Consider the following 24901-nt stretch of genomic DNA (forward strand, 5'->3'; position numbering starts at 1 on the left):
TCAATTTTGATCATGTGCCGTGGGAATACTGCAACAGTTGCAACTGTGAAGGATGGTCATAAGTTATTTTTTTCCAGTGGCTGTCATAACTTGGAACGGCCGCTAAATAAAATGTTGCAGGTCGAGGACTCCCTGTATTGCTAACAGAGAAAACCTGTTTAAAAAAACAACAACACTATCCTAATATGCATAGCTTGGAATGAGGGCTAGAGGGAGGTAAGGAAAACATTGCTTTCATCCCTGGGTTTTTCACAGCTCTCCCCAAAACGTAAAAGGTGATGTTGTATTTGTGTTATGTAGTTATTAGAAGATTATTGTTACTAATTCTTAAGGTGATAATTAAAAAGTGACTATATTGTTATAAATTGTTATTATGAATTAAAGAGGAGTTGTAAATCTAATCTTACGAAGTTTCTCCTCCGGAAATATCGAACTGCTAACTAGAGCATACAAAACTTTTGCCAGACCAATACTCGAATACAGCTCATCAGTCTGGAATCCACACTGCATATCGGACATTAATACAATCAGGTGAGTCCAGAAGTATTTCACGAGAAGAGTACTACGCTCCTCTGCTCGCAATAGAATACCCTATATCACCAGGTTTGAGATTTTGGGCTTGGACAACCTTGAACTACGCCGCCTACGGTTAGACTTAAGCGTAGCACACAAAATTATCTGCTACAATGTCCTACCAGTCAATGACTACTTCAGCTTCAACCACAACAATACAACAGCACACAACAGATACAAACTCAATGTAAACAGCTTCAAACTCGACTGTAGAAAGTACGACTTCAGCAACCGAGTGGTCAACGCCTGGAATGCACTGCCTGACTCTGTTGTTACATCCTCAAACCCTCCCACACCTTTAACCTCAAACTATCCACTATTGACCTCACCCCATTCCTAAGAGGTCTGTGCATAAGTGCACCATCGTGCCTCCTGTCCCTGTCCTATTGTCCCAATTTAATCGTACCTATTTTCTGTATTCTTACTCATGTTCACACTTATACCTATTATCTTGTAAGCGATTGACAAATCAAATCAAATCAAATCAATCAATCAATCAATCAATGATGTATAAGATAAAGGGGTGGTACACTCAAATTAGTAATTAAAGGGGAAACTTTTTGAATTATTAGAATTAAGATGGAACTTTTGGAATAAGGAAATAAGAGTATGCAATAAAATTGCAAATGTGACACATTAAAATATAAAGCATAATGAATACGAAGATATGACAACTATTTAAAATAAAAAGAAATAAGTTAAGAAAGGAATAGAAAATATATAAAACAAATTTGAAGGATATAAGAATATATGAAAAAATTGATCGAAAATATGAAATGTAATGATAGGATATGAAATCAAATGGGAAAGATGAATAGGTAGCCAAGCTCATGTTTGTATGGAAATGTGAAAACCTGGAAACATGCTGTTCCCTAAAAGAGATGTTTTTTGAAACATAAAATAAAAAAAACTTTTTACAAGGAAAAAAAAAAGACGTAGTTGAGCCCTTCTGTAATTTTCACCTTGTGGGTTTTAGAGTTCGTCTCCTTCTCTGGCTTTTTCGAATCTTCTTTCTTCTCCTGCTTTTGCACGGAAGCCACTTTTTCGTCCTCTTCCTCGCTTCGTTTCTTCTCGGATTTCTGATCTCGGGTCTCGACAACCTTGGGGGTCGGTTTAGATATCCGGGGGGACCGCCTTAAAATGCGACCGACGCTCACCACCTCCTCCTCCTTCCCGGCGGCTGCGTTCAAGGACTTGGCAGGGAGCGGGTCGGTTTTTTTCCGGCTGGAGATCCGGATCGTTAGTTTAATCCCGTCTTTCTGCCTCTCAGAGGTTAATTCCCTGTTCTCGGTGAGAGAACTTTCTTCTTCGGAAATCAGCTTGTATTTACACTTGGTTTTCACAGATTCTTTCTTCGTCTCGGGAGGTGGTTCCTTGACGGCACTTGGGAGGCTGTCCGTGGTCGGCAGCTCTCCTTCTTGGGATTCGGAGTCCTTGGGCGTTTCCGCCTCCTGCTCTTTGCACGCTTGCCTTTGATCAGGGAAAGCGACTTGGGAATCGGAGTCTTCTTTTTCCACCGCGGGTTTCTTAAACGAAAGGACTGAAACAGAAGACGGTGTTGCATCCGGGCTGGCCGAGGCTGCTGTTTTCTCGTCTGAAGGAGCTGTTTTTTTCAAATCGTCGGCATCAGAAACCAGAACTGGCTCTTTAGGGGAGGGTAGCTTGGAGGGTTTTTCCGAGCTGTCTTTGGAACATATCACGCTGTCGTTTATTCTGAGAGGGTCTTCAAGCTTCTTGGGAGGATCACCTGCCTTGGAGAGAGCCTCAGCCACCCCGTCCGACGTCTTCGCGTCCGGCTGTTTTTCGCTCCCTTTGGGGCTGGTCTCCTCCCTTAAAGGCACAATCACCCCTACGGTGGTCTCCTTCGCAGGATGCAAAATGCATCTCTCGACATCGCTGGTCCGGACGATGGTGCTGACTCCCTCTTGGATCCGTTCCTCTCCAAGCCCGTTTTTCTCCTTTGGCAGAATGGCGGTCTCCTCCCTCGGGCAAGGCGAGCGATCCAACCGGTTATTGGGCACGAGTTTCTCGCAACCCATTTCCCCGTTGACCAGGAACTTCCCGTCGGTGATGGTGGGGACCCTCTTAAAGGTCTCCTCCTCGGGTTTGCCTCCTTCCTCTTTCGAAACGTCTTTGGTCGGCGTGATGCATTTCCGCAAGGGCGCTTTCAAGGGGCTGTCGAAATCATCGGTCAGCTTGATTTCTCGTTTTTTCAGGGGGATCTTGGCCTGCTGGTCGTTTTTAAGTTTCTCGTTCTCTTCCGCTGTTCTCTCCACCACGTCTTGGGGGGCTTTGACGCTGACGCAGAACTCGATCCTCTCGGGCTCAAGGACCGTTTTCTCGGCATTGCTGTTCATCTCTCTGGAGTCTTTCGGCTCCGGCTTATTCTCTTTCGCTTCCGCTTTAGCCGGCTTCACGTTCTCTTTGAACGAGTCATTTTCGTCTTTGGTAGTTTGCACTTCCCCGTGGTTCTCCGGAGGCTTTCCGAGTTTTACGATAACGGGGAGCTTTATGATGTCTCTCTCTTCCACTTTCTCTACTTTGATCTTTTTTTCCTCTGCCGGAGCAGCAGGAGGTGGAAGGTTTTCGCAGGGCTGTGGCAGTCCTTCTGCTAGCTCCTTTTTTTCTTCCTTCACCTTCAATTCGCCTTCTGCTTATAATTAAAAAAGAGAGAGACAAAATAAATTTAGAACAAGGATCAGCACTGATTATACCCAGCTCAGATCATAGGCATGCATGCTGCCAGGATGGTTCAGTGATTTGGAAAATATTCAGAAACGATACTTAGAATGTGTACAGGACTGCAGCCACAGCAACCATCTGCATCTTGTTAAAGCTGATACTTTCCCCAGGAAGGTGAGGCTCACCTCTGCAGCTATGGGATGATTTGGGAAAAAGACGCAGCTGCTTTAAGAAGTTCCAAATAGGTGCTACATCTGTGCCTCCATATACAATCCAGGGAAAAGATGCAGTTGCTTTAAAGAGTCATAAGTGCTACATCTATGTCCCCATATATAATCCAGGGGGGAAATGCAGCTGTTTTAATGAGTTGCAGATAGGTGGTACATCTGTGCCCCCATATATCATATAATCCAAGCAAAGACATAGCTGCTTTAAAGAGTTGTAGATAGATGCTACATTTGTGCCCCCATATTTTTCAAAGTTCCTTTCTGGAAGTGAATTAAATGACAACAAAATTATGATTAAAATATATTCCAATGATAATCTTTTACTCAGAACAGCAGAATCGCTAATCATATGATGCAAATGTCATAGCTTCCCCTATGAGACTCCTAGGAACGACATTTTGGTATAATGTTGAGATTTTTCTTCTACACATGTCTTCATTGATCCCTCCTCCTCCACCACCACCACCTCCTCCTCCTCCTCCTCCTCCTCGCTGCACACTCCATTCTCAGGTTCTACAAGAAGGAAAAATTCTGGGAGTTGAACTCCACACACTGTAAAGTTTGCCAAGGTTGAAAAACATTGCTCTAGAGAACAGAAGTAGAAAGATTAGCTCTGGAATTTTTGTGCATATATCGGAAGGAGTGGGTAGTTTGCTGAACCTTTATGAGCATACTCTGAACAAATAAGGCTGTCCGGTGGCTTTGGTCCTTTGCAGTTGTGGTGACATGTAAACAACACCTACGTATACCTGCCGTTTGTGTCCCAATCAGTGCACACTTAAGAACTTCCTAGCTGTGTGACAGAATACAATGTTACTAGTTTCTGGGCAAGTTCTGTTTAACTTGTACATATTTTAATCTTGTATTTTAGATTTTACCTTGCACAGTTTGCCTTATTTTAATTGTGATGCTTCTGATACGGATAAACAAACAAACATGGGTATGCCAACAGTGTGACCCAGAAGGCCTCGTCCTGCACCTGTCTCTGAAACAAGGCTTTGGGTAGTTTGCACTTTTACACACAAGAGCCTTCAGAAATGTATTCCTCTTGGAAGACGTTTGTCCACATCAGAAGAAAAGGCAGAGTTATGTTTCTGTGAGCTGAATTCAACTTCCAAATAACTTTGGTTCTGCAACAATTAAAAGTCAAGTTAGCCAAGGTTTTGAAACCTAAGACGTGAAGAAGAATCCAACAATAGGCCCTTTGAAGGACGTTTATTATGGACCTTCACTACCCAGAGTTGTGGCTTGAGTGCCAATTCTCCAGAGGAGTAAAATGGTAACACAGACTGCCCACTGGCAAGATAATAACAATATTCCAACCTGGCATCGCTGTGCCTTCCCTCTTTTTGGCCTCTTCATCTTCAGTGCTTGGACTCTCTTGCGAAGAGTTATCCTGGTTTTTCAACAGTGCGGGATCAATTTGTGCTTTCAGGAGCTCAAGAGTTTCAGCCAGCTCATTTCGGCTTCTGGATGAAAAATAAGACACGCACCAAACCTCAGAAAAACAGCAACCTTACATAATTGTGCTACTGCAGTTCCTTGCCAGCCTTTGCAAGCAAGGGAAGAGGAAGAGAAAATATCCGGCTTGGGAAACACAACGGATTATCTCTGGTTTTTTTAAAAAAATCTAGATCTGTGTTTCCCATCTGGGGTAACTTCTCCACCTCAACTGAGTGGGGAATTCTGGGATCTGGAGTCCACACGTCTTTTAAAAAGCTGCGGAAGTTAAGAAACCCTGATCTGGAACCATTATTAAGGGTTGCATCAATCCCAATCATTTTCTCAGATCTTTTTTGCTTTTTTTTTTCTAATTAACTTTTGGGTTTTTATGCGTTTACGATACAAAATACAAAAAAATAAAGGCAAATAGTAGGAAAAATAGGGGAAGCAAAGGGGAAGGGGGAAAGTGTAGAAAACAAGGGGAAAAAAAGAGAAAAAAGGTGTTGACTTCTGACTCCCTTAGGTGCAGTATAATAAAATAATAACACCAAACCTCAACTTTTTACTTTTACAAAATAGTATAAACGAGCCATTTCTATAACAATAAATCAATCTAATCAGTAAAACCCAAAATCAAAGTTTCATTTTTTCCCCACCTCAAGCACAAAGTCCAGAAGGGGTTTCCAAGTAGAAACAGATCGATTTCTCAGATATACTTGCGTGTTTAGTAGGATACAATATTTTGAACCTCAAACATTTACGGTAATCAGAGCAAGAATCAGAATTCACTCTCCAGCCGATGGGAAAAGCCTGCATCCCTGGCTATATTTTTAACCCTAATTTAGTAAGGGTTAAATTCTTTTTTTTTTCCCCCATGTAAAGGACTATATCATGTTACAGACCTAAACAGGAGCTAAGAGGCAGTTGTGAAGAATTTCTAACCATACTGCAGGCAGAGTTTTGGGAAATCATAGTTATTCTCTTTGGAAAATTAACTGAGTATGGCCTGGCTTGCTGGTTGTCTTATTTATTTATTTTTAAAAAAACAATCCATTATTCCCCAACCTGATGCTCTCCAAATACACTAGATTTAACACCCAGCCTTGCACAGCAAGCTTAAGTGGTATGTATGGAGATTCTCAGTCATCCAGGCCATGGTTATCCCATGGTTATTTGTTAGGAGTTGAGGTTTTCTGGAACGCTGACAGGTGCTTTTTCAAAAGGCATCTGGATTTTGTTTTTTTCCTTGAATAAATGACCAACTTTCCTTGCTGACGACCAGAGTGTAAGGAACATAAATCCTTCCATCCTCCATCATTCAGTCAGAACCGAAGATGCTTCTTGGATGAGAAGCGAAACGTCTTCAAGGAAAAACGAAGTCCAGATGCCTCTTGAAAAAGCACCTTTGGGACAACCTGGATGACTGAGAATCTTCACAGACATTTAGCTATGCTCTTTGGGGGTGAACACCCTTCTTTTTTTTTGTCAAGTTTTTTTTTAAAAAAAAAAAAACCTACATCAATATCATTTCGTGAACAGTGTGGAATCTGAGTGTCATCATTTTGATACAAAAGCAATAATACAGAAAACATTACTAAATTAGTCCCGTTTATGTAGTCTTAATGTTGTTGTACATACCTGTATCAGCATTTAGTCCTTCATTTTTCAATTATTAATATTCGCTACATTCTTCTAATAGTAATAACTTTTATTTTTGAGCATACCTACCTCTTTTTCAAATTCTGATCTTAAGCTTTAATATTCACTTCATATACATATTGAATAATGGTATGTATAACAAAGTCCCCCCATTTCTAAAATTTTATATCTATTCGAATTTTTAATACGGCCAATCTTAAAAGTTGCTACATTAATCTAGTGTTGTTATTATACAGGGGTGAATACCAGTGGTGGGATTCCAAAGTTTTTACTACCGGTTCTGTGGGCATGGCTTGGTGGGCATGGCAGGGGAAGGATACTGCAAAATCCCCATTCCCTCCCCACCCCATTGACCTGCTTTCCAGCTCCGTTCTCCTGTGCAGGGCAACCAAAGAAGACCCAGCCAATCAGCTGGGACTCGGGAGGCGGAGAATAGGTGGGGGCGGGGCCAGTCAGAGGCAGGATTTGCCGGTTCTCCGAACTACTCAAAATTTCCGTTACCGGTTCTCCAGAACTGGTCAGAACCTGCTGAAAACCCACCTCTGATGAATACCCTACAAATGGTGTTGGGAGTAGGAACAGATTCCCAGAAAAATCGCAGGCTACACGACTGGATGGCTGCAAGGAATATAAATCCTTCCACCCTCCACTATTCAGTCAGAACCAATGAAGCTTCTTGGATGAGAAGCGAAACGTCTTCAGGGGAAAACGAAGTCCATTTGCCTTTTGGAAAAAAAAAGCACCATTGGGACAGCAAGCTTGAGGGGCACCAAATGAACACCAAGCAGCCAGAAATGAACATTTACCTGACGATGCACTTCCACGATGATCCGTCTTGATCGTCCTGCTCTTCTACGTACATTCTGACGTTATGCTCTTGGTCCAGCTGGTACCAGTAGGTCAAGCCATCTTTGTCTCGGCCGAGGGGCTGGAGGCGCATGCCGTCGGCATCTTCCTCGTTGATGATGTTCTTAAACTTTAGATTGTCATCAAACTGGCATTCGCAAAGGTACTTCAGGAGAGACGGGAAGGGAAAAGGAGTAGCAGGGCTTTAAAATATTTTCAGGAAGAGCCAAAGTGCGTTTCTCAACGTACCTCGGGTTGTCCTCGACTTATAACTGGTTGCTTTAGCAACCGCTCGAAGTTATCACGGAGTCCCCAAAAGCTAATTATGACCCGGGGTTCCAGAGTTCTGATGGCTGCACATTACGGTCACATAATGGTTGCATTTTCGGGTGCTTGGGACCTGGCTCATCCTTATGGTTAGTTGTGGGATTCTGCAGTGACGTGACCAAAATTTCTGATAGGTTTTTTTTTGTTTTTTTTTTGCAGATTTCTGGTCTTTTCAGCCAGTTTCCAGCAAAAAATACCCATAGGAATACATTGATCTGCTTAACAAACATTGTGTTCGCTTAATGACTGCTGCTTTCATTTAACAACTCGTGTTCACTTAATGACCAAACCATTGCAAAAAAAAAAGTCATAAAATCAAGTCTGGTCACACAGGTGCCTCAACTTACAACTGTCATGACATACAACGGAAATTCTGAGGTCCATTATGGTTGTAACTCAGGGATTACCTGTATCAATACTTTAGGGGTCAGCAAACATCTACGTTCCGTGGTGCCCAAAAGGTTGGGGGGGAGGCACTCCCATAGAAGGTAGTTTCATGTCACCTTCAAACAATACAAGACTCTCAGTGACAGGCAGTCCTTGACTTACAACAGTTCGTTTAGTGACTGTTCAAAGTTATCACGGCACTGGAAAAAGTGACTTATGACCGTTTTGCACCTTTAGGACCGTTGCAGCATCCCCTGTGATCAAAATTTGTATTATTGCAACTGGTTCACATTAATGATGGTTGCAGCGTCCTGGCGTCATATGATCCCCTTCTGGCCAGCGAAGTCAACAAGGGAAGCCAGCTTCGCTTAACAACTGTGTCACTAACTTTAACAGCTGCAGAGATTCACTGAACAATTGTGGCAAGGAAGGCCGTAAAATAGGGCAAAACTTGTTTAACAACTGTCTCGCTTAGCAACAGAAATATGAGACTCAATTGTGATCTTAAATCCTGTATTTTTATTTCCTTGTGTCTTTTATGGGCCACTTCAAGTTCATATGCTATTTTTCTAGTTTAGAACGAACATGTAGAATATAGAGTTGGAAGGGACCTTGGAGGTCTTCTAGTCCAACCCCCTGCTTAGGCAGGAAACCCTACACCACTTCAGATAAAATGGTGGTCCATTTGTCCATGTTCCATAGAGTGGCGCACTATTCAAAACGATTCAGAAGACATGGCTTTAGAACGGAATGGGGCAACTCGCCGCGGCCAACTCACCGTGAGACAACTTGCTGCAGGACAATTTAACAATTCTATTTCATTATTTAAAATAAATTTAAAAAAAAAATATTAATTTTTTTGCCATTCGCACTGCATTCTGTCCCTCTTTTTCCCTCCTTTCTATAATGATTCTATTCCACTATTTCTTTAATGTTAGGGTAAGTTCTTGTCCTGTAGCGAGCTGTTCGGTGGCGAGTTGGCCGGGGTGAATTGTCTTAAACTTTAGAATGGGCCCTTTTTTAAAGTAGCTGCAACTTGTGGGGGGGGGGGAGGCTTCTGTTTCTATTTGTCGTAGCTTGCAAACGGAGTAGGGAAAGAGCACTGCAGAGTAGAAGAGCAATACCTTCAAAATCCCCAATTTGCATTCAGTGCTCATGTCAAGGTATCCTTTCTTCTCCATCTCCCACGCCCAGGTGCTGTTGAAGTCTTGACACATCTACGAGGCAAAACTTTCAAGTTAAATACGGGGGAATCTTTTCCGCCACTGCAAGCACACACACACACACACACACAGATACATTCCTGTCAGATCCAATTGTACTTTTGGGTGTCTCTGGAAAGAAAGCAGGAATCAGGACTGGAGCTGAAGGAGAGATTGAGTCGCTGGCATACCCCTAGTTGATTTGTATTGATCAAATTTTAATGCTGCTAATAGTCTCCAGTGACTCACAACAACTTATAGCCGTGATGGGGAATTTATGGCACACCTGCCAGAAGTGGCAGGCAGGGCCACTTCTGCCAGCACATGAGAGGTCACCCAGAAGAGCCCCACTGCGTATGCGCTGCCCACCCGACAGCTGATTGTCGGGTATCTGGTGCGCATGTGCGGGGGGGCAGGAGTACGCAGAAGATGCGCACACCTGCACATGGGGGCATCGCATGCGCAGGGGGCTGGTGGGGGCGCGCATTGCCTTCTGGGTGCTGGTGCGCACGAGCGCAATTTTCAGCACAGGAGCCCAAAAAGGTTAGCCACCACGGACTTATAATAATCTGTGCGCTACTAAAACTCTCACTGACGTGACCTTTAACTGGGCGAAGTGATTTACGCTCCAGTCCTTACTATCTCAAAAAAGTGGGGAACCATTTGCAGTTTTTTCCCCATACTGGATAAAATCAAACTCTCTTTGGGGTTGAGCTCAACTCCTTAGTGACTTCAGGCCTGCAATCCTAGGTCCACATGTTTTTCTTGGCAGAAATAGAGAAATGTTTTGCCATTTCCTTTTTCTGGGATGACTTCTGACTTCCCGGTCTGCAGGCCTGGCATTTCCTGGTGGTTCTTGTCCAATGGCTGAGCCAGTCCAATCCTATCTATCAGATGAGACATGCTAGGTGCTGCCATCTATGTGAGTAAAGCACAGAGCGAGGTATTTTAAATCGCAGGCAGTCACTTCACAGACATACAGGGAGTCCTCGACTTTACAACAGTTCATTTAGTGACCTCTCGAAGTTACAACAGCACTAAAATATAATAAAGAGATAATATATTTAATAGCCCATGTCACCACTGCTGCGAGATTAGCCCTTGCCCAAAGATGGAAAGGTAATGATATGCCAGACAAGATGGAAATAATTAGAAAAATTTGGATGTGCGCCAAAATGGATAGAGTAACTCAAGAGTCAAACGATAGGACTGAATCTGATTATTATAAAATCTGGGAGAAGTTTTACCACTGCTTTAAAAAAGAAAGGAGTAAATGTATCAATGACGATGAATATTTATGTATATATGTAAATTTGTGCTTTCTGTTATATGTATTATTTGAGGATGTAAGACAAGTAGGTGTGTCGGGATGTATGCACCACGTTCATTTTTTAAAAATGTTTTTCTTTCTGTTGTTTCATTAATAAAATTTATTTTGAAAAAGTAGTAGTTACAACAGCACTGAAAAAAATTACTTATGACCGTATTTCACACTTACGACCTTTGTAGCATCCCCAGGATCATGTGACCAAAATTCAGAAGCTTGGCCACTGGTTCACACTTATGACCCTTGCTGTGGCCCAAGGTCATGGGAATCCCCTTTTGCGACCTTCTGACAAGTGGGGGGGGGCAGCCAGATTCACTTAACAACCCGGTTACTAACTTATCAACTGCAGTGATTCACTGAACAATTGCAGTAACAAAGGTTGTAAAACAGGGCAAAACTCACTCAACAAATGTCTCACTTAACAAGGGCAATGTTGGGTTTCGATTGTGGTCGTAAGCTGAGGACTACCTATATATGTTACCAGCATGTGGGACACGATGGCTCAGTGGTTAAAGACGCTGAGCTTGTCAGCCACGAAGCTGACTGCCTGGGTTCGAGATCTGAGCAGTGGGGTGAGCGGCCATGACATGTCCCAGGTTTGCCCGCCTAGCAGTTCGACAAAAAATGCATATGCGAGTAGATAAATAGGTATAGATATAGAATAGAATAACAGAGTTGGAAGGGATCTTGGAGGTCTTCTAGTCCAACCCCCTGTTTAGACAGGAAACCCTACACTACTTCAGACAACCTAGAATAGAAATAGAATGCAATGCAATACAATACAATAACAGAGTTGGAAGGGACCTTGGAGGTCTTCTAGTCCAACCCCCCCTGCCTAGGCAGGAAACCCTACACCACTTCAGACAAAGGGTTATCCAATCTCTTCTTAAAAGCTTCCAGTGTTGGAGCAACCACAACTTCTGGAGGCAAAGTCGTTCCACTGGTTAATTGTTTTCACTGTCAGGAAATTTAGTTCTAAGTTGCTTCTCTCCTTGATTAGTTTCCACCCATTGCTTCTTTTCCTGCCCTCGGGTGCTTTGGAGAATAGATTGACTCCCTCTTCTTTGTGGCAGTCCCTGAGATATTGGACCACTGCTATCATGTCTCCCCTAGTTCTTCTTTTCATCAAACTAGATATTGGACCACTGCTATCATGTCTCCCCTAGTCCTTCTTTTTCATCAAACTAAACCGTTCCAGCAACCGTTCTTTATATGTTTTAGCTTCCAGTCCCCTAACCATCTTTGTTGCTCTTCTATAGATAAATAGGAAGGAAACAGCATTCTGTGTACCTCGGTGTATAGACATGCTGGCCACATGACCATGGAAGTATCTTCGGACAATGCTGGTTCCCTTGGCTAAGAAAGGGAGATCAGTACCGCCCCCTAGAGTTGGATTGGGGAACTTTTTACCTTTACCTGTGTTACAGGTTGCTCAATTCAGATTACAAATCTAACTCCAAAATCCACACAGCCATTTATGACTTTAGGCAGGGTATTATTAAAGACTGCGAAGCCATCATCACCCAGTTTTATATTTTCAAAAGGAATATAAAATCGCTCTACCTTGATCAAGTATTTTTCCCATCGGTCTGCTGTGACAGATTTCCCAATCTTCCTCATCAGTTTCAGATGCAGTTCGACCAATTCTCTTGGAACTACAAAGAAATAAAGGAGGAAAAGTCGGTTTGTTCAAAGAAACGAAATAAAATGGTGAGTAGAAGTGTATATAAAATGCAAGGTGGTTTTCCGCTTTGCTCTTCAACATAAATGTTATTTCTATTACATTTTCTACTTTTAAAATTCTGTAAGGCAAGCATACAACCTCCAAGAATAGTATCTCTACGTTCAACCAGTTTCCATGTATAAAACCAGGTTTATTAAGAATTGTTACTCTTAATAGCACGGCTTGTATAATCTTTCACAGATAATTAAAATGAGAGTCGTCCTTCTAAGAAGATAATATTCTAATTTTATTAGTAAGTTTTCTCAGAACAGTAACTATCCACATGGAATCACACCAATTGTTCGATGATAAAAATAGATTAAGGATTTCCACTTTTGAGCAATTAATGATTTAGCATCCAGGAGTATAAAAATACAGGTAGTCCTCAACTTACAACCATAATTGAGCCGGAAATTTCTGTTGTTAAGTGAGCATTGGTTAAGTGAGTTTTGCCTGATTTTGTGACCTTTCTTGCCACAGTCGTTAAGTGAATCACTGCAGCTGATAAGTTACTAACATGGCTGTTAAGGGAATCAGGCTTTCCTATTGACTCGGCTTGTCAGAAGGTCACAGAAACGGATCACATAACTCCAGGACCCTGAAACCATCATAAATACGAATCAGTTGCCAAGCATCTGAATTCTGATCCCATGATCATGATGAGGATGCTGCAAAGGTCGTAAGTGTGAAAAACGGTCATAAGTGTCGTTGTTAACTTCAAACAGTCACTAAGCAATCTGTTGTAAGTTGAGGACTACAAGCTCTATTTTGTTTACCAATAGTCCTCGACTTGCAACCAGTTACCTAACTAGTCAAGCAATCCCCTTTTGTGACCTTCTGGGAAGGCTGCATTATGGTCATAACTCAAAGACTACCTGTATTCTCAAGATGACGCTGAAAAATCTCATAAAACACTTCCTTCCTTCCCTCCTTTATCCTCCGCCCCCTTCCTTCTTTCCGTCCTTTCCCTTCCTTCCTTTCTTTCCCTTCCTTTTCCCTCCCTTCCCTCCCTTTTTCCTTTCCTTTCCCTTCCTTCCTGTTTCCTTCCTTTCTTTCCCTTCCTTCCCTCCACCTTCCTTCCTGCTTCCTTTCTTCCTTTTCCCTTCCTCCCTTCCTGCTTCCTTCCTTCTTCCTTTCCCTTCCTTCCTGCTTCCTTTTTTCCCCTTCCTTTTCCCTCCTTCCCCTCCCTTCCTTTCTCCTTCCTTTTCTTTCCCTCCTTTTTGCTTCCTTCCTTTCCCTTCCTTTCCCCTCCCTCCCTTCCTTCCTGCTTCCTTCCTTCTTCCTTTCCCTTCCTGCTTCCTTCCTTTTCCCCTTCCTTTTCCCTCCTTCCCCCTTCCTTTCTGCTTTCTTCCTTTTTCCTTTCCCTCCTTCCTGATTCCTTCCTTTTTCCCCTTCCTTTTCCCTCCCTCCTTCCCCTTCCTTCCTTCCTTCTTCCTTTCCCTCCTTCTTGCTTCCTTCCTTTTCCCCCTTCCTTTTCCCTCCTCCCCCTCCCTTCCTTTCTGCTTTCTTCCTTTTTCCTTTCCCTCCTTCCTGCTTCCTTCCTTTTTTCCCCTTCCTTTCCCCTCCCTCCCTTCCTTCCTGCTTCCTTCCTTCTTCCTTTCCCTCCTTCCTGCTTCCTTCCTTTTCCCCTTCCTTTTCCCTCCTTCCCCTTCCTTTCTGCTTTCTTCCTTTCCCTCCTTCCTGCTTCCTTCCTTTTTCCCCTTCCTTTTCCCTCCCTCCCCCCCTTCCTTCCTTCCTTCTTCCTTTCCCTCCTTCTTGCTTCCTTCCTTTTCCCCCTTCCTTTTCCCTCCTCCTCCCCTCCCTTCCTTTCTGCTTTCTTCCTTTTCCTTTCCCTCCTTCCTGCTTCCTTCCTTTTTTCCCCTTCCTTTCCCCTCCCTCCCTTCCTTCCTGCTTCCTTCCTTCTTCCTTTCCCTCCTTCCTGCTTCCTTCCTTTTTCCCCTTCCTTTTCCCTCCTTCCCCCTTCCTTTCTGCTTTCTTCCTTTCCCTCCTTCCTGCTTCCTTCCTTTTTCCCCTTCCTTTTCCCTCCCTCCCTCCCCTTCCTTCCTTCCTTCTTCCTTTCCCTCCTTCTTGCTTCCTTCCTTTTCCCCCTTCCTTTTCCCTCCTCCCCTCCCTTCCTTTCTGCTTTCTTCCTTTTTCCTTTCCCTCCTTCCTGCTTCCTTCCTTTTTCCCCTTCCTTTTCCCTCCCTCCCTCCCCTCCCTCCCTTCCTTCCTGCTTCCTTCCTTCTTCCTTTCCCTCCTTCTTGCTTCCTTCCTTTTCCCCCTTCCTTTTCCCTCCTCCCCTCCCTTCCTTTCTGCTTTCTTCCTTTTTCCTTTCCCTCCTTCCTGCTTCCTTCCTTTTTTCCCCTTCCTTTTCCCTCCCTCCCCTCCCTTCCTTCCTGCTTCCTTCCATCTTCCTTTCCCTCCATCTTGGTTCCTTCCCTCCTCCCCTCCCTTCCTTTCTGCTTTCTTCCTTTTTCCTTTCCCTCCTTCTTGCTTCCTTTCCCTTCCTTTTCCCTCCCTTCCCCCTCCTTCCTGCTTCCTTTCTTCCTTTTCCTTCCTCCCCTCCCTCCCTTCCTGCTTCCTTCCTTCCCCTTCCTTTTCCCTTTCTCCCTTCCTTCCTTCTTCCTTTCCCTTCCTTCCTTTCTTTCCTTCCTTCCCTCTCTCTCACAGAATATGTTAGTGTTGGGGATAGATCATCACGGAGAAAATCTATTGTTGTGGTCAATAGGAGTCAAAAAAATAACTTGATGCCTTCTAATCCACCCATCCATTCTGTTTGTGATATTGTCAATTTGGCAAATCACTTTTTTCCAACTGCCCATGGCAAATGCCCCAGTTTGGAACAGACCAAATAAACTTGTACGCTGATACGAACAAAGAAATGCATTTCAGCTTGACTGCTCGGCACCGTACTGCTTCCTTTCCAGAGGGACGGAACCCTTTCTAAAATGTCTGACCCACAGTCCCCCTTTTCACAGGGAAACTAAGGCTGAAAAGTCAATCAGCTAAATGACACCTTCTGGCATTTAAACTTGCTGCAAGAAATCTCTTCCTGGATGACCAGCAGCTACAAAAAGCTATTCCGCCCCCCCGCCCCCCCCCCACCGCATCTCCTGTTTCATGGAGCTTGATCAAAGACCAGTGGGAACAGCACAAAACAAGGCCCTGGCAACAATAACTACCTCCTGCCGTAGTTCTCCAGCAAATTGTGAAAAATGGAGAACAGCCCGAAGGCTTCTGTATGCTGAAGACACAACAATAACACTGGGTGAGTGAGTGGGCAGAGAGGAGAGGATTTCAGCCATATTTTGTTCACCGTTATTATTATTTTTGCCATCTTTTCCCCCAGGGGCTCAGGCTTAACAAGTGAAAATGAATTCTGAACTGATTCAGAAAGGTTTTTCTTCCCCACACTGTTGTTATAATGTTGCTTTGAAAACTAGATAATCAGCCAAGATCTGGGGTTGCTCCTGGACCATCCTTGGGGGCCATTAGATAAGAGCTGTGCCGAATGGTAACCGTTCAGTTACTACTGCAGAGTTTTCTGTCACAAGTGTGCAATTGTTACTCAGGTCATTTTATAAGGGACACAACTTTATAAGGGACACAACCACCCTCCAGGTAGGCTGGACTTTCGTTCCCAGAATTTCCACTCGAAGGGGTCAAAGAGACAAAGCAAGAAAAATTCTCAAAATAGCTGACACACGGGTCCTTGTATTAAAAGTGTCTGTGGACGCAGGGATTCAATTTCTCATCGTTTGTGCAATAACTTATCTGGGATTTGGAATAATCTCTAGTTGATCGTTACTGTTACACAAACACTTATCAACTCTACATTTTGGTATCTTGTTAGTTCTAACATGGTTTATTATATCTACACATCGCCCTCTGCCATGCTTCCCCCCATCAAAAATAAATCTTGTTTCATGCAATGCACATTTAAGCAGTTGAGGCTAATTAATTCACTAGGGAGTTTGCATATTCGTGTGTGAAGTTAGTTTAAGTTATGCAAGGTAACAACAGTCTATTCGTATTTCCATTCACCAAAGAAACAATAGTGTTTAATCAATGTTTATACTGACTAAAAGTTACCGGCAAACACCAAGACATCGGATGGATGGGTTCTTTTTCCCAAAATATTTCACAAAAGGAGAGGACTTCCCGCACACCCACAACCCATTTTTAAATACGACACTTGCCCTGTATTCAACTTGAAGACTGGCTGGAAAAAAATACATGTTGCGTGCGCAATTTATGCATCTCAAAGCTAGAAGCAAGTTACAAACTATTTTTTTGTAGGACACGGCAAAGACACAACTGTAGGAATGTTTGATCATTAGTATGAATTCTATCAGCAGAGAAACCAAGGAATGCACCCACCGATAGGAAAGGGAGTTTATCTTTGTGCGGCTTATACAGGAAAGATTCTTTCCAATTATATGATAATTATACATGAATAATGAAGGTGGTGTTTTTTGTTTTGTTTAAAAAAAGGGCAAACAAGCCCTTAAGGTTGTGAAATGAAGAATCATAAAAGGAATGTCATGGCCCCATCGGAACCTGGTTTGGAGGAGGAGGAGGAGGAGGAGGAGGAGGAGGAGGAGGAGGAGGAGGAGAGGGAGTTGGAACTGGGACCATCCGACAGGGATGGCATGTCTTCCTTGGCACGTTTGGAGAGGCCAATGGGGCTGAGACCAATGCTGTCCTGGGCACTTTGGGCATTGGGGGAACGTGGTCGACCAGACGGACAGCTGCCTGCCTTCACAGACCCAGGGGAGGATTGGCTGCTGACAGGCCGTGGTGCTGAGAGGCAGCCGGTCTCCTTCGATGAGGAACAGCTGCTTCCTCCACTCCGTCCAAGGGCAAGGAGAGCTGAGGCGGAGGGCAGGCCCAGAGAAGGGTTGCAAGGCTACTCGGGAGGAGGCCACCCCACCTGTCCTCGCAAGAAACACCTGGGATGGAGCAACTTAAGACATAGGCGTAGGGAGTTAGTCTATGCCAGGAAGAATTATTTTGGCTTACACCAGGGTGTCCAACCTTGGCAACTTTAAGACTTGTGGACTTCAACTCCCAGAGTTCCTCAGCCAGCAAAGCTGGCTGAGGAACTCTGGGAGTTGAAGTCCACAAGTCTTAAAGTTGCCAAGGTTGGACACCCTGGCTTACACGTTCCTGCTTTGACTCGTGCCTTTTTTTGGGGGGGGGAAGGGGGGGACAACTTATGCCTCTCTTTTTTTTTTGAGTAGTGCCTTTTTGCCTTGCTTCAAGGATTGCTGTTTGTCTTGTCCTGTGGACTTTACCTTCACAACTGCCTCTGCTTTGTACCCCGTCTTCGCTCTTGAGGACTGCCCCCTTGGCCTTGCCCTAACCTTGTGGACTCCTTTTGCCCTGCGTTTTGCTTTATCTCCAGAACCGCCTTACGCCTGTCCTGTCGTTGGCCCTGAGGACTGCCACTTGCCTTATGCCTGGACTTTGCGCCTTGAGGACTTTCCTGGTAAAATAGGGGCTGGTGTGTGTGTGTGTGTGTGGATGGGTAAGGGTGGCTGCCTTCAGAGTTGCATGCTTAGTGGTCGTTGGAAGACCCGTTGGTTGAAGGACTCTCTAAAGCAATGGCCCACAATCTTTGGGGCACCAGGGACCAGTTCTGTGTAGAGTTGTGTTTTTTTTTCACGGACCAGGAGAGTTGTGTGATGCCAGCTGGAGTCTGATTCCGAGGGGGAGGTCAAACAACTGACAGGGAGTGGGGGTGTGGCTCCGGTGGCTGTGGAAGAAACTAGAGAAGGGCACAGTCCGGCTGGGGATTCAGAGGAAGACCCAAGCCCACCCCCCTCTTCATCCTAGGGCACGCAGGGAGGAACAGATAAGGGAGCAACATGGCTTACAGGGGAGAAAAAGGCCCTGATTCCCTTCATTAGCTGCAGCTGGGGAAACAGGATAAAGAGAGGGTTTGCGCACAGAACCTTGCTGGAAATAAAGCTTGTGCGTTATCTTTGTTTGTCAAGTCCTATCTGGGTTCTGGCGTCCTCCCAATTGTATGTTTCGTTATCTTTTGAGTTCTGCAATTCCTTATCCTGCCCTGTCTCATTAATTGCTGCAGCTTGTGGTTTGTGTTGGTTTTTATTTATAATTTATATGTACTTTGGGTTCCGACTAAATTTCTTCCCTTTAAAAACTGTCCTTGGGAGAGTTTTTCCTCCAGCCAATGATAACTGGACACTGGGGGCCAAGTTGGAGGTATTAAAGGGACTTTACCTGCTTTTGTGACTTTGTTGCTTTTGTGCCACACCCTGGGTCATCACAGGTGTGGTTTTGTGTGCTGTCTGCATCCTACGGATGAGGCTTCGTTTGTGTGGCCTGGTTTCTGGCATGCCGCAAACCAGTGCTGATCCACAGATGGGAAATTGGGGAGCCCTGCTCTAAAAGCCTGCCTTGCCTTCATCACCTGGGCCATAACCAAGAACTTCTAATGCTACTTGGTTAGCCTTTTTTTATCCAAAGAAGGCAGACAACCAACCAAGGTTTATAACTTTTATTAAAAGATTAATTCACTAAGGACCGCTACTGCGATCATCACTTAATGCCAAATGTAGTTAGGCAAAGTTAGGTTTGAATTCCAGAAGTATCAGAGCAAGACAGCTATCCTGCACATACCTAGTTTGGACATGAGGACTCCAAAAACCCGGGTTTCCATCCACTCTCGTTAAACAAAGGCTTAGCCATATTTTGAGAACCATATTTTTGCTGGTCTCCTTGGAAACTTAGACTGTGTTGTTTCCCTGTGTCATATTGTTGTGGTTAGCTGGCAGCAGGTGCGGATGGCTGAGGAGAGCGAGGACTCAGATGAGGGGCCAGGACCACCAGGGAGTGGATTGCTGCCTTCAGAGATTGTGGGGGCTGGCAGCAGCGATGAGGAGGTTCCCGAGGAGCCTGTGCCAAGTGCACATTCATGCAGGGCTGCTCGTAGGAAAGAGCAGCTGCAGCAGCACAGGCGACTCGGGAGTAAGGCTGAAAGGTAATGGCCCCTCCTTCAAGAAGATAAAAGCCAGCTGTGAATCGGACGTTCTTTGCAGGAAGCAAAAATGTTTTGAAACTCCAGCCTCGTGGACACTGCAGTATCTTAGTTGGTATTTGAAGACTCTCTTTTGTTGTAAAATATTTCTTATCTGTTATTCTTGGCAGCCTCGCACAGTTTTGGCGAGGTTTGTGCTTATCAAAGTTAATTAGTTTGCAGCAGCCTTTTAACTGGGGATTCATAAGAATCATTAAAAGGTTTCTGTTCCCTTTGGTTCTTGTTTGTTTTATTGGAAAAGGGTTTGGGTCAGAACACGTATAATATATGTGGGTATACGCATAATTTTGTATTTATGTCATGTTTATGTAGTGTATGATGGAGGTCGTGACCCATTGAGGGCTGTATGCAATTTCATTTGAATATATGCCAATTTGAATATATGCCGATAAATTTCATTTGAATATATGCCAATTAGTGTATATTCAAAGTGACAATAAAGTTATTCTAAAGTTCTCTTCTAAAGTTCCGAGAGCAGCATAAATTGACATAGTCCTCAATTTACAACAGTTGGTTTAGTGACCACTCAAAGTTACAACGCACTGGAAAGTGACTTACAGCCATGGCAGCATCCCCATGGTCGTGTGATCAAAATTCAAATGCTTGGCAATTGACTCATATTTATGACAGTCGTAGTGTCCTCGGGGGCATGTGATCCCCTTTTGCAACCTTCTGACAAGCAAAGTCAATGGGGGAAGCCAGATTCACTTAACAGCCGTGTTGCTAACTTAACAACTGCAGTGATTGTGGCAAGAAAAGTCATGAAATGGGGCAAAACTCACTTAACAACTGTCTTGTTGAGCAACCTAAATTTTGGGCTCAATTGTGGTTGTAAGCCAATGACTATCTGTATTCCAGAATAAGTATTACTTTTCTTATGGCCTATTCTGGCTGTGTTCTACCTTTCATGCACCATACATGCCCTGTCATGCCTGTGTCGGAATCTGACTCGGAGGAGGAAGCCGAACAGCTGACATGGAGTGGGAGTGGTGGCTCTGTTGGCTGTGGAAGAAATTGGGGAAGGGCAAAGTCCGACTGGGCAGAGCAGGAGAGAGATAGAACAAGGGAGAGGGAATTCAGAGGAAGACCCAGGCCCACCTCTTCATCCTAGGGCACGCAGGGAGGAACGGAGAAGGGAGTAACATAGGTTGAGTGGCTTATGGAGGAGGAAAGGGCCCTGATTCCCTTCATTAGCTGCAGCTGGGAACACAGTGTATAAAAAAGGAAGCTGCGCGGAGCAAGCTGTTGGGGGCAAAAGTGCATTTATCTTGTATCGTCGTGGCTTATCTGTGTTCCTGGCATCTTCCCAACTGTGTGAGTTTTGCCGTGCTTTCAAGTCTGAAATTCCTTCTCCTGCCCTGTCAAGCTAATTATTTCAGTTTGGTTGGTTTGGATTTTAAGTTACAGTTTGTGCGTACTTTGTTTTGGACTGAATTTTCTACAGTCAAAGGCTGTTCCTGGGAGTTTTTCTCCAGCCTGAAAGTAACCTGGACATTGGGGGCAAAGTGGGAGATAATAAAGGGACTCTTATTGCTTATTTGACTGTGTTGCCTTTGTGCCACGCCCCTTTGGGTCATTGCACACCCATTATTACTTTCACATGAGCACATGTCATATGAAGCTTGTAAACACCCACACTGAGCTGCACAAGTGGCGGGCGAGCTCAAAAAGCTCCATTTGTGCAAGTGGCAGGCATGCACACACAAAACCATCCCCTCACTCCCCCTCCCTGGCCAGAAAAAGTTATTTGACTTTTGTCCCATTTTGCGATTTTTATCGCCATGTTTGTTAAGTGAATCCCTGCAGTTGTTAAATTAGTAATGTGGTTGTTAAGTGAACCTGGTTTCCCCATTGACTTTGCTTGTCAGCAGGTCGTAAAAAGGAGATCACACAATCCCGGGATACAGCAAGAGTCATAAATGTGAGCCAATTGTCAGGCATCCCAATGTAAATCATGTGACCGCAGGGATGCTGAAACGGTCATACATGTGAAAAATCGTCATGATTCACTTTTTTTCAGTGCAGTTGTAACTTTGAACGGTCTCTAAGTGAACTGTTGTAAGTCAAGGGCTATCTGTATATGTCTAAGTGCTATTGTTGTATACGTCACACATTGAGGTGTGTGTGTGTGTGTGTTCATATTCATTCATAGTATCCACTGGTAACAATATGGCAAAAAAGACTTTATGTGGCTTTGTAACATAATTAAGAGACATTTCATTAATTACCTTCCCCCAGGAAAATAACAAACTTGAGATCATTCTTTTTAACTGAAAAATAGTCACTATGGCAATATGAAATATAACCACTTGTATGTATGTCTTAAGATGACTCGTGACAAAAATGCACTGAGATTTCTTTGAGGAATTTGATGTCTGTTCTCATTACTATGGTTAATTGTCCCCACAGACTTCCACAACACTAATTCAGCTAATGGGCCATGAGTATCTACAAAGAGAAGGCAGCAAATGATACCAACTCCACCGGCTGTGTACGTATGTTAGAACACCGCGCACAAATGTGCAAGAGATGGAACTGGCATCAGCCATCACAGTATGTTTTCATCATTCCAGTGAAATCCTGGCTTGCTGAGGAGGCCTCTGAAGCCTGGATTAATTAGGCTTCTCTGTCAGGAATGCATGCCTGGCTCTGTGGTTTGGAGATGGGTGCATAGATATTGCATTTATAGCGATCTGCTCCACTGTGCTGCCCGAATGTGCCTTGCCTGCCACCCACCTCCCATGAGGAAGTCAGATCAACCAATCAGCGTGCAGGACACCCATCGCCATACAACGCAAAGTTGGGATTTGGGAAGTGTGCACGTCAGTCTGCAGCCATCTGCAACCTATGCTCACCCGTCAAACCCTTCAAAGCGTAGGAACCGTGCTTCCCCCCCAAAATAAGACCATGTCTTATATTTCATTTTTACTCCAAAAGATGCATTAGGTCTTATTTTCCAATTAGGTCTTATTTGGGGGAAATACAGTAACTAAACATGTCCATCTGGCTGACGATCTCAACTCAGTCTTATTTGGGGGGGGGGGGGTATATTAACAAGCAACTTCAAAAATCATGCCAGGGCTTATTTTCCAGTCAGGGAAATATGGTAACTAAATGAATCCATCTGGCTGATATTAACTGGGTCTTATTTTGTGTGTGTGTGTGGGGGGGTGAGTTAGGGCTGGCTCTGCCAACTCACTTTGGACCCAACAGAGGAACATGCAGCCAAGGAGCTGGCTGGCATCCTGAAGCCTATCCTTTGGTTTTTTTAAAAAAAAAAAATTAATGTTAATTGTTTTAATTTTCTTTTTAAACTGCCTCCTATTATAATGTTATATGTAGCTTTTATGCCTACATGTAGATCATCCAGAGTCACTCTCTGAGGAAGAAGGGTAGTTTAAAAAAAAAATATGATACAGGTAGTCCTTGACTTATGATCATTCACTTAGTGACTGTCTGAAGTTACAAAGGCACTGAGTGACTTATGAGCGTTTTCCACTGTTACAACCGTTGCAGTGTGATCCTGGTGGTCACGTGATCAGAATTCATATGCTGGCAACTGGCATGTATTTATGACGGTCACAGTGTCCCCGGGTCAGGTGATTCCCTTTTGTGACCTTCTGACATGCAAAGTCGATGGGGAAGCCAGATTCGCTTAACAACTGTGTCACTAACTTAACGACCGCCGTGATTAACTTAACTGTGGCACGGGAGGTCGTAAAATGAGGCAAAACCCACTTAACCACTGTGTTGTCTAACAACAGAAACCTGGGGCTCAATTGTGGTGATACATTGAGGTCCACGGAAATAAATAAAATTGTTTTGCCCCTGAACAGCCACTGAAAAGCATTTGCACAGGTCATTCCACCTGCAAAGAAGGGTCCCAGGTGCCTGAATCCTAACTAGACTCAAAGGTATGAGGGATGATTGCAAATGTCAAATACAATTACCATTTCTTATCGCTCACTATCTACTGATTTGAAGTTGCTTGCCTTGCAATCCCTTTAGACCAGTGATGGCTAACCTTTTCAGCTTGGTGTGTCGAAAATCGGGGAAAAAGTGTAGCCTTCCTCGGGTCGTGTGTCACTTCAAGAAATATCAAATTTGGTTTATGACGGACTGGGCTGGGGTGATCACACAGGGCTGTGAAACTCGTCTCCCTGGTCTCAGGGCTGCAGGTGCAGGATGTGGGGATCGGAAGGCCACCTTACAGGGCTGTGAACCTCATGGATCTCCTTTCCTCCTGTAGCGTTCCTGAGGTAATGAAACTGACAAACCTCAGTTTATGGCGGTTAAAACTGGTTCTCTGCTGCAAAGATCTTGCAGCAGCGGTGACACCACGCCTCCACGCAACAAGCAGGGAGCAGGGATTGGAGCAGAGCACAGGCAGCCTCTAAATGTGCAGGTTTTCCCCACACCAACAGGCGTGTCAGTCAAAGTGCCTCGGCGTGTCACAAGTGACACGCGTGTCATAGGTTAGCCATCATTGCTTTAGACCGCTCCACGGTAGCCCCAATTAAAAAGTATTGCAAAGAAAACCATGGTTTGTCTTTTAACCTTAGCATTGAAAATTGATAGTTGTGCATTCCTTCCAGGGGTGTCCAACCTTGGCAACTTTAAGACTTGTAGGTTTCGATTCCCCAAATAGCTGGCTGGGGAATTCTGGGAGTTGATGTCCACAGGTCTTAAAGTTGCCATGGTTGGATAACAGAATAACAGAGTTGGAAGGGACCTTGGAGGTCTTCTATTCCAACCCCTACTCAAGCAGGAAAACCCTACATCATTTCAGACAAATGACTATCCAGTCTCCTTAAAAACTTCCAGTGTCAGAGCATCCACAACTTCTGGAGGCAAGCTGTTCCACGGATTAATTGTTCTACCTGTCAAGAAATTTCTCCTTAATTCCAGGTTGCTTCTCTCCTTGATTAGTTTCCATTACTTCATGTCTTGCCTTCAGGTACTTTGGAAAATAGGTTGACTCCTTCTTCTTTGTGGCAGTCCCTTAGATATTGGGACACTGCTTAAAATTGCTAAGGTTAGATACTTCTGATGGAGAATACGTTTACTTAAAAACGTTTAAACTGGAAACATTCTACTGATTGCTAAGGAAGCCGAAGTATAATCTGTAAAACATAATCTGCAAACAAAATCTTCTTGGAAATCTCTTCTGTCCATAGACAAGCCAGCTAGACAGACAAAATACACAGACACACTAAGGGAGAATAACACAAACATAATTTCCTCTTTCTCCTTGGTTAGACCTGCATGGAAGAATCATACTTGACTACTACAGATTTAAAAAGAAAATCTTCAACCTTCTTACCGCAACTATTGGGCTGAAAGTCAAAGCTATTATTTTATAGAGAATAAAGTAGCATGTACAGGAAAGGCCTAACAGCTAACTTTGTGCTCTAAAAGTAATCGCATTGATGTGTAAGTAATAGCTTTGACGTTCCACTC

The 24901-nt window shown here is 44.0% G+C and overlaps 1 protein-coding gene across 2 annotated transcripts in view; it reads right to left on the reverse strand.

Moving 5' to 3' along the window:
• RSF1 (remodeling and spacing factor 1) overlaps positions 1 to 24901 on the reverse strand; it is a 60901-nt gene that overhangs the window by 21115 nt on the left and 14885 nt on the right. Inside the window, exons 2-6 of one of the 2 annotated variants that reach the window (XM_087966006.1) lie at positions 12237 to 12328; positions 9269 to 9361; positions 7391 to 7596; positions 4806 to 4951; positions 1536 to 3223 (exon numbers count right to left, since the gene is read on the reverse strand). In XM_087966006.1, the coding sequence (XP_087822132.1) occupies positions 1536 to 3223; positions 4806 to 4951; positions 7391 to 7596; positions 9269 to 9361; positions 12237 to 12328 (2225 nt within the window). Of the gene's footprint in view, positions 1 to 1535; positions 3227 to 4805; positions 4952 to 7390; positions 7597 to 9268; positions 9362 to 12236; positions 12329 to 24901 lie in introns of both variants that reach the window. The other variant, XM_087966005.1, reaches the window with a different exon arrangement.

The sequence above is a fragment of the Notechis scutatus genome, chromosome 5 (genome assembly GCF_049901735.1).
Source record: "Notechis scutatus isolate UNSWTSFEM ecotype Mainland chromosome 5, rNotScu1.2, whole genome shotgun sequence".
Lineage (NCBI taxonomy): Eukaryota > Metazoa > Chordata > Lepidosauria > Squamata > Elapidae > Notechis > Notechis scutatus.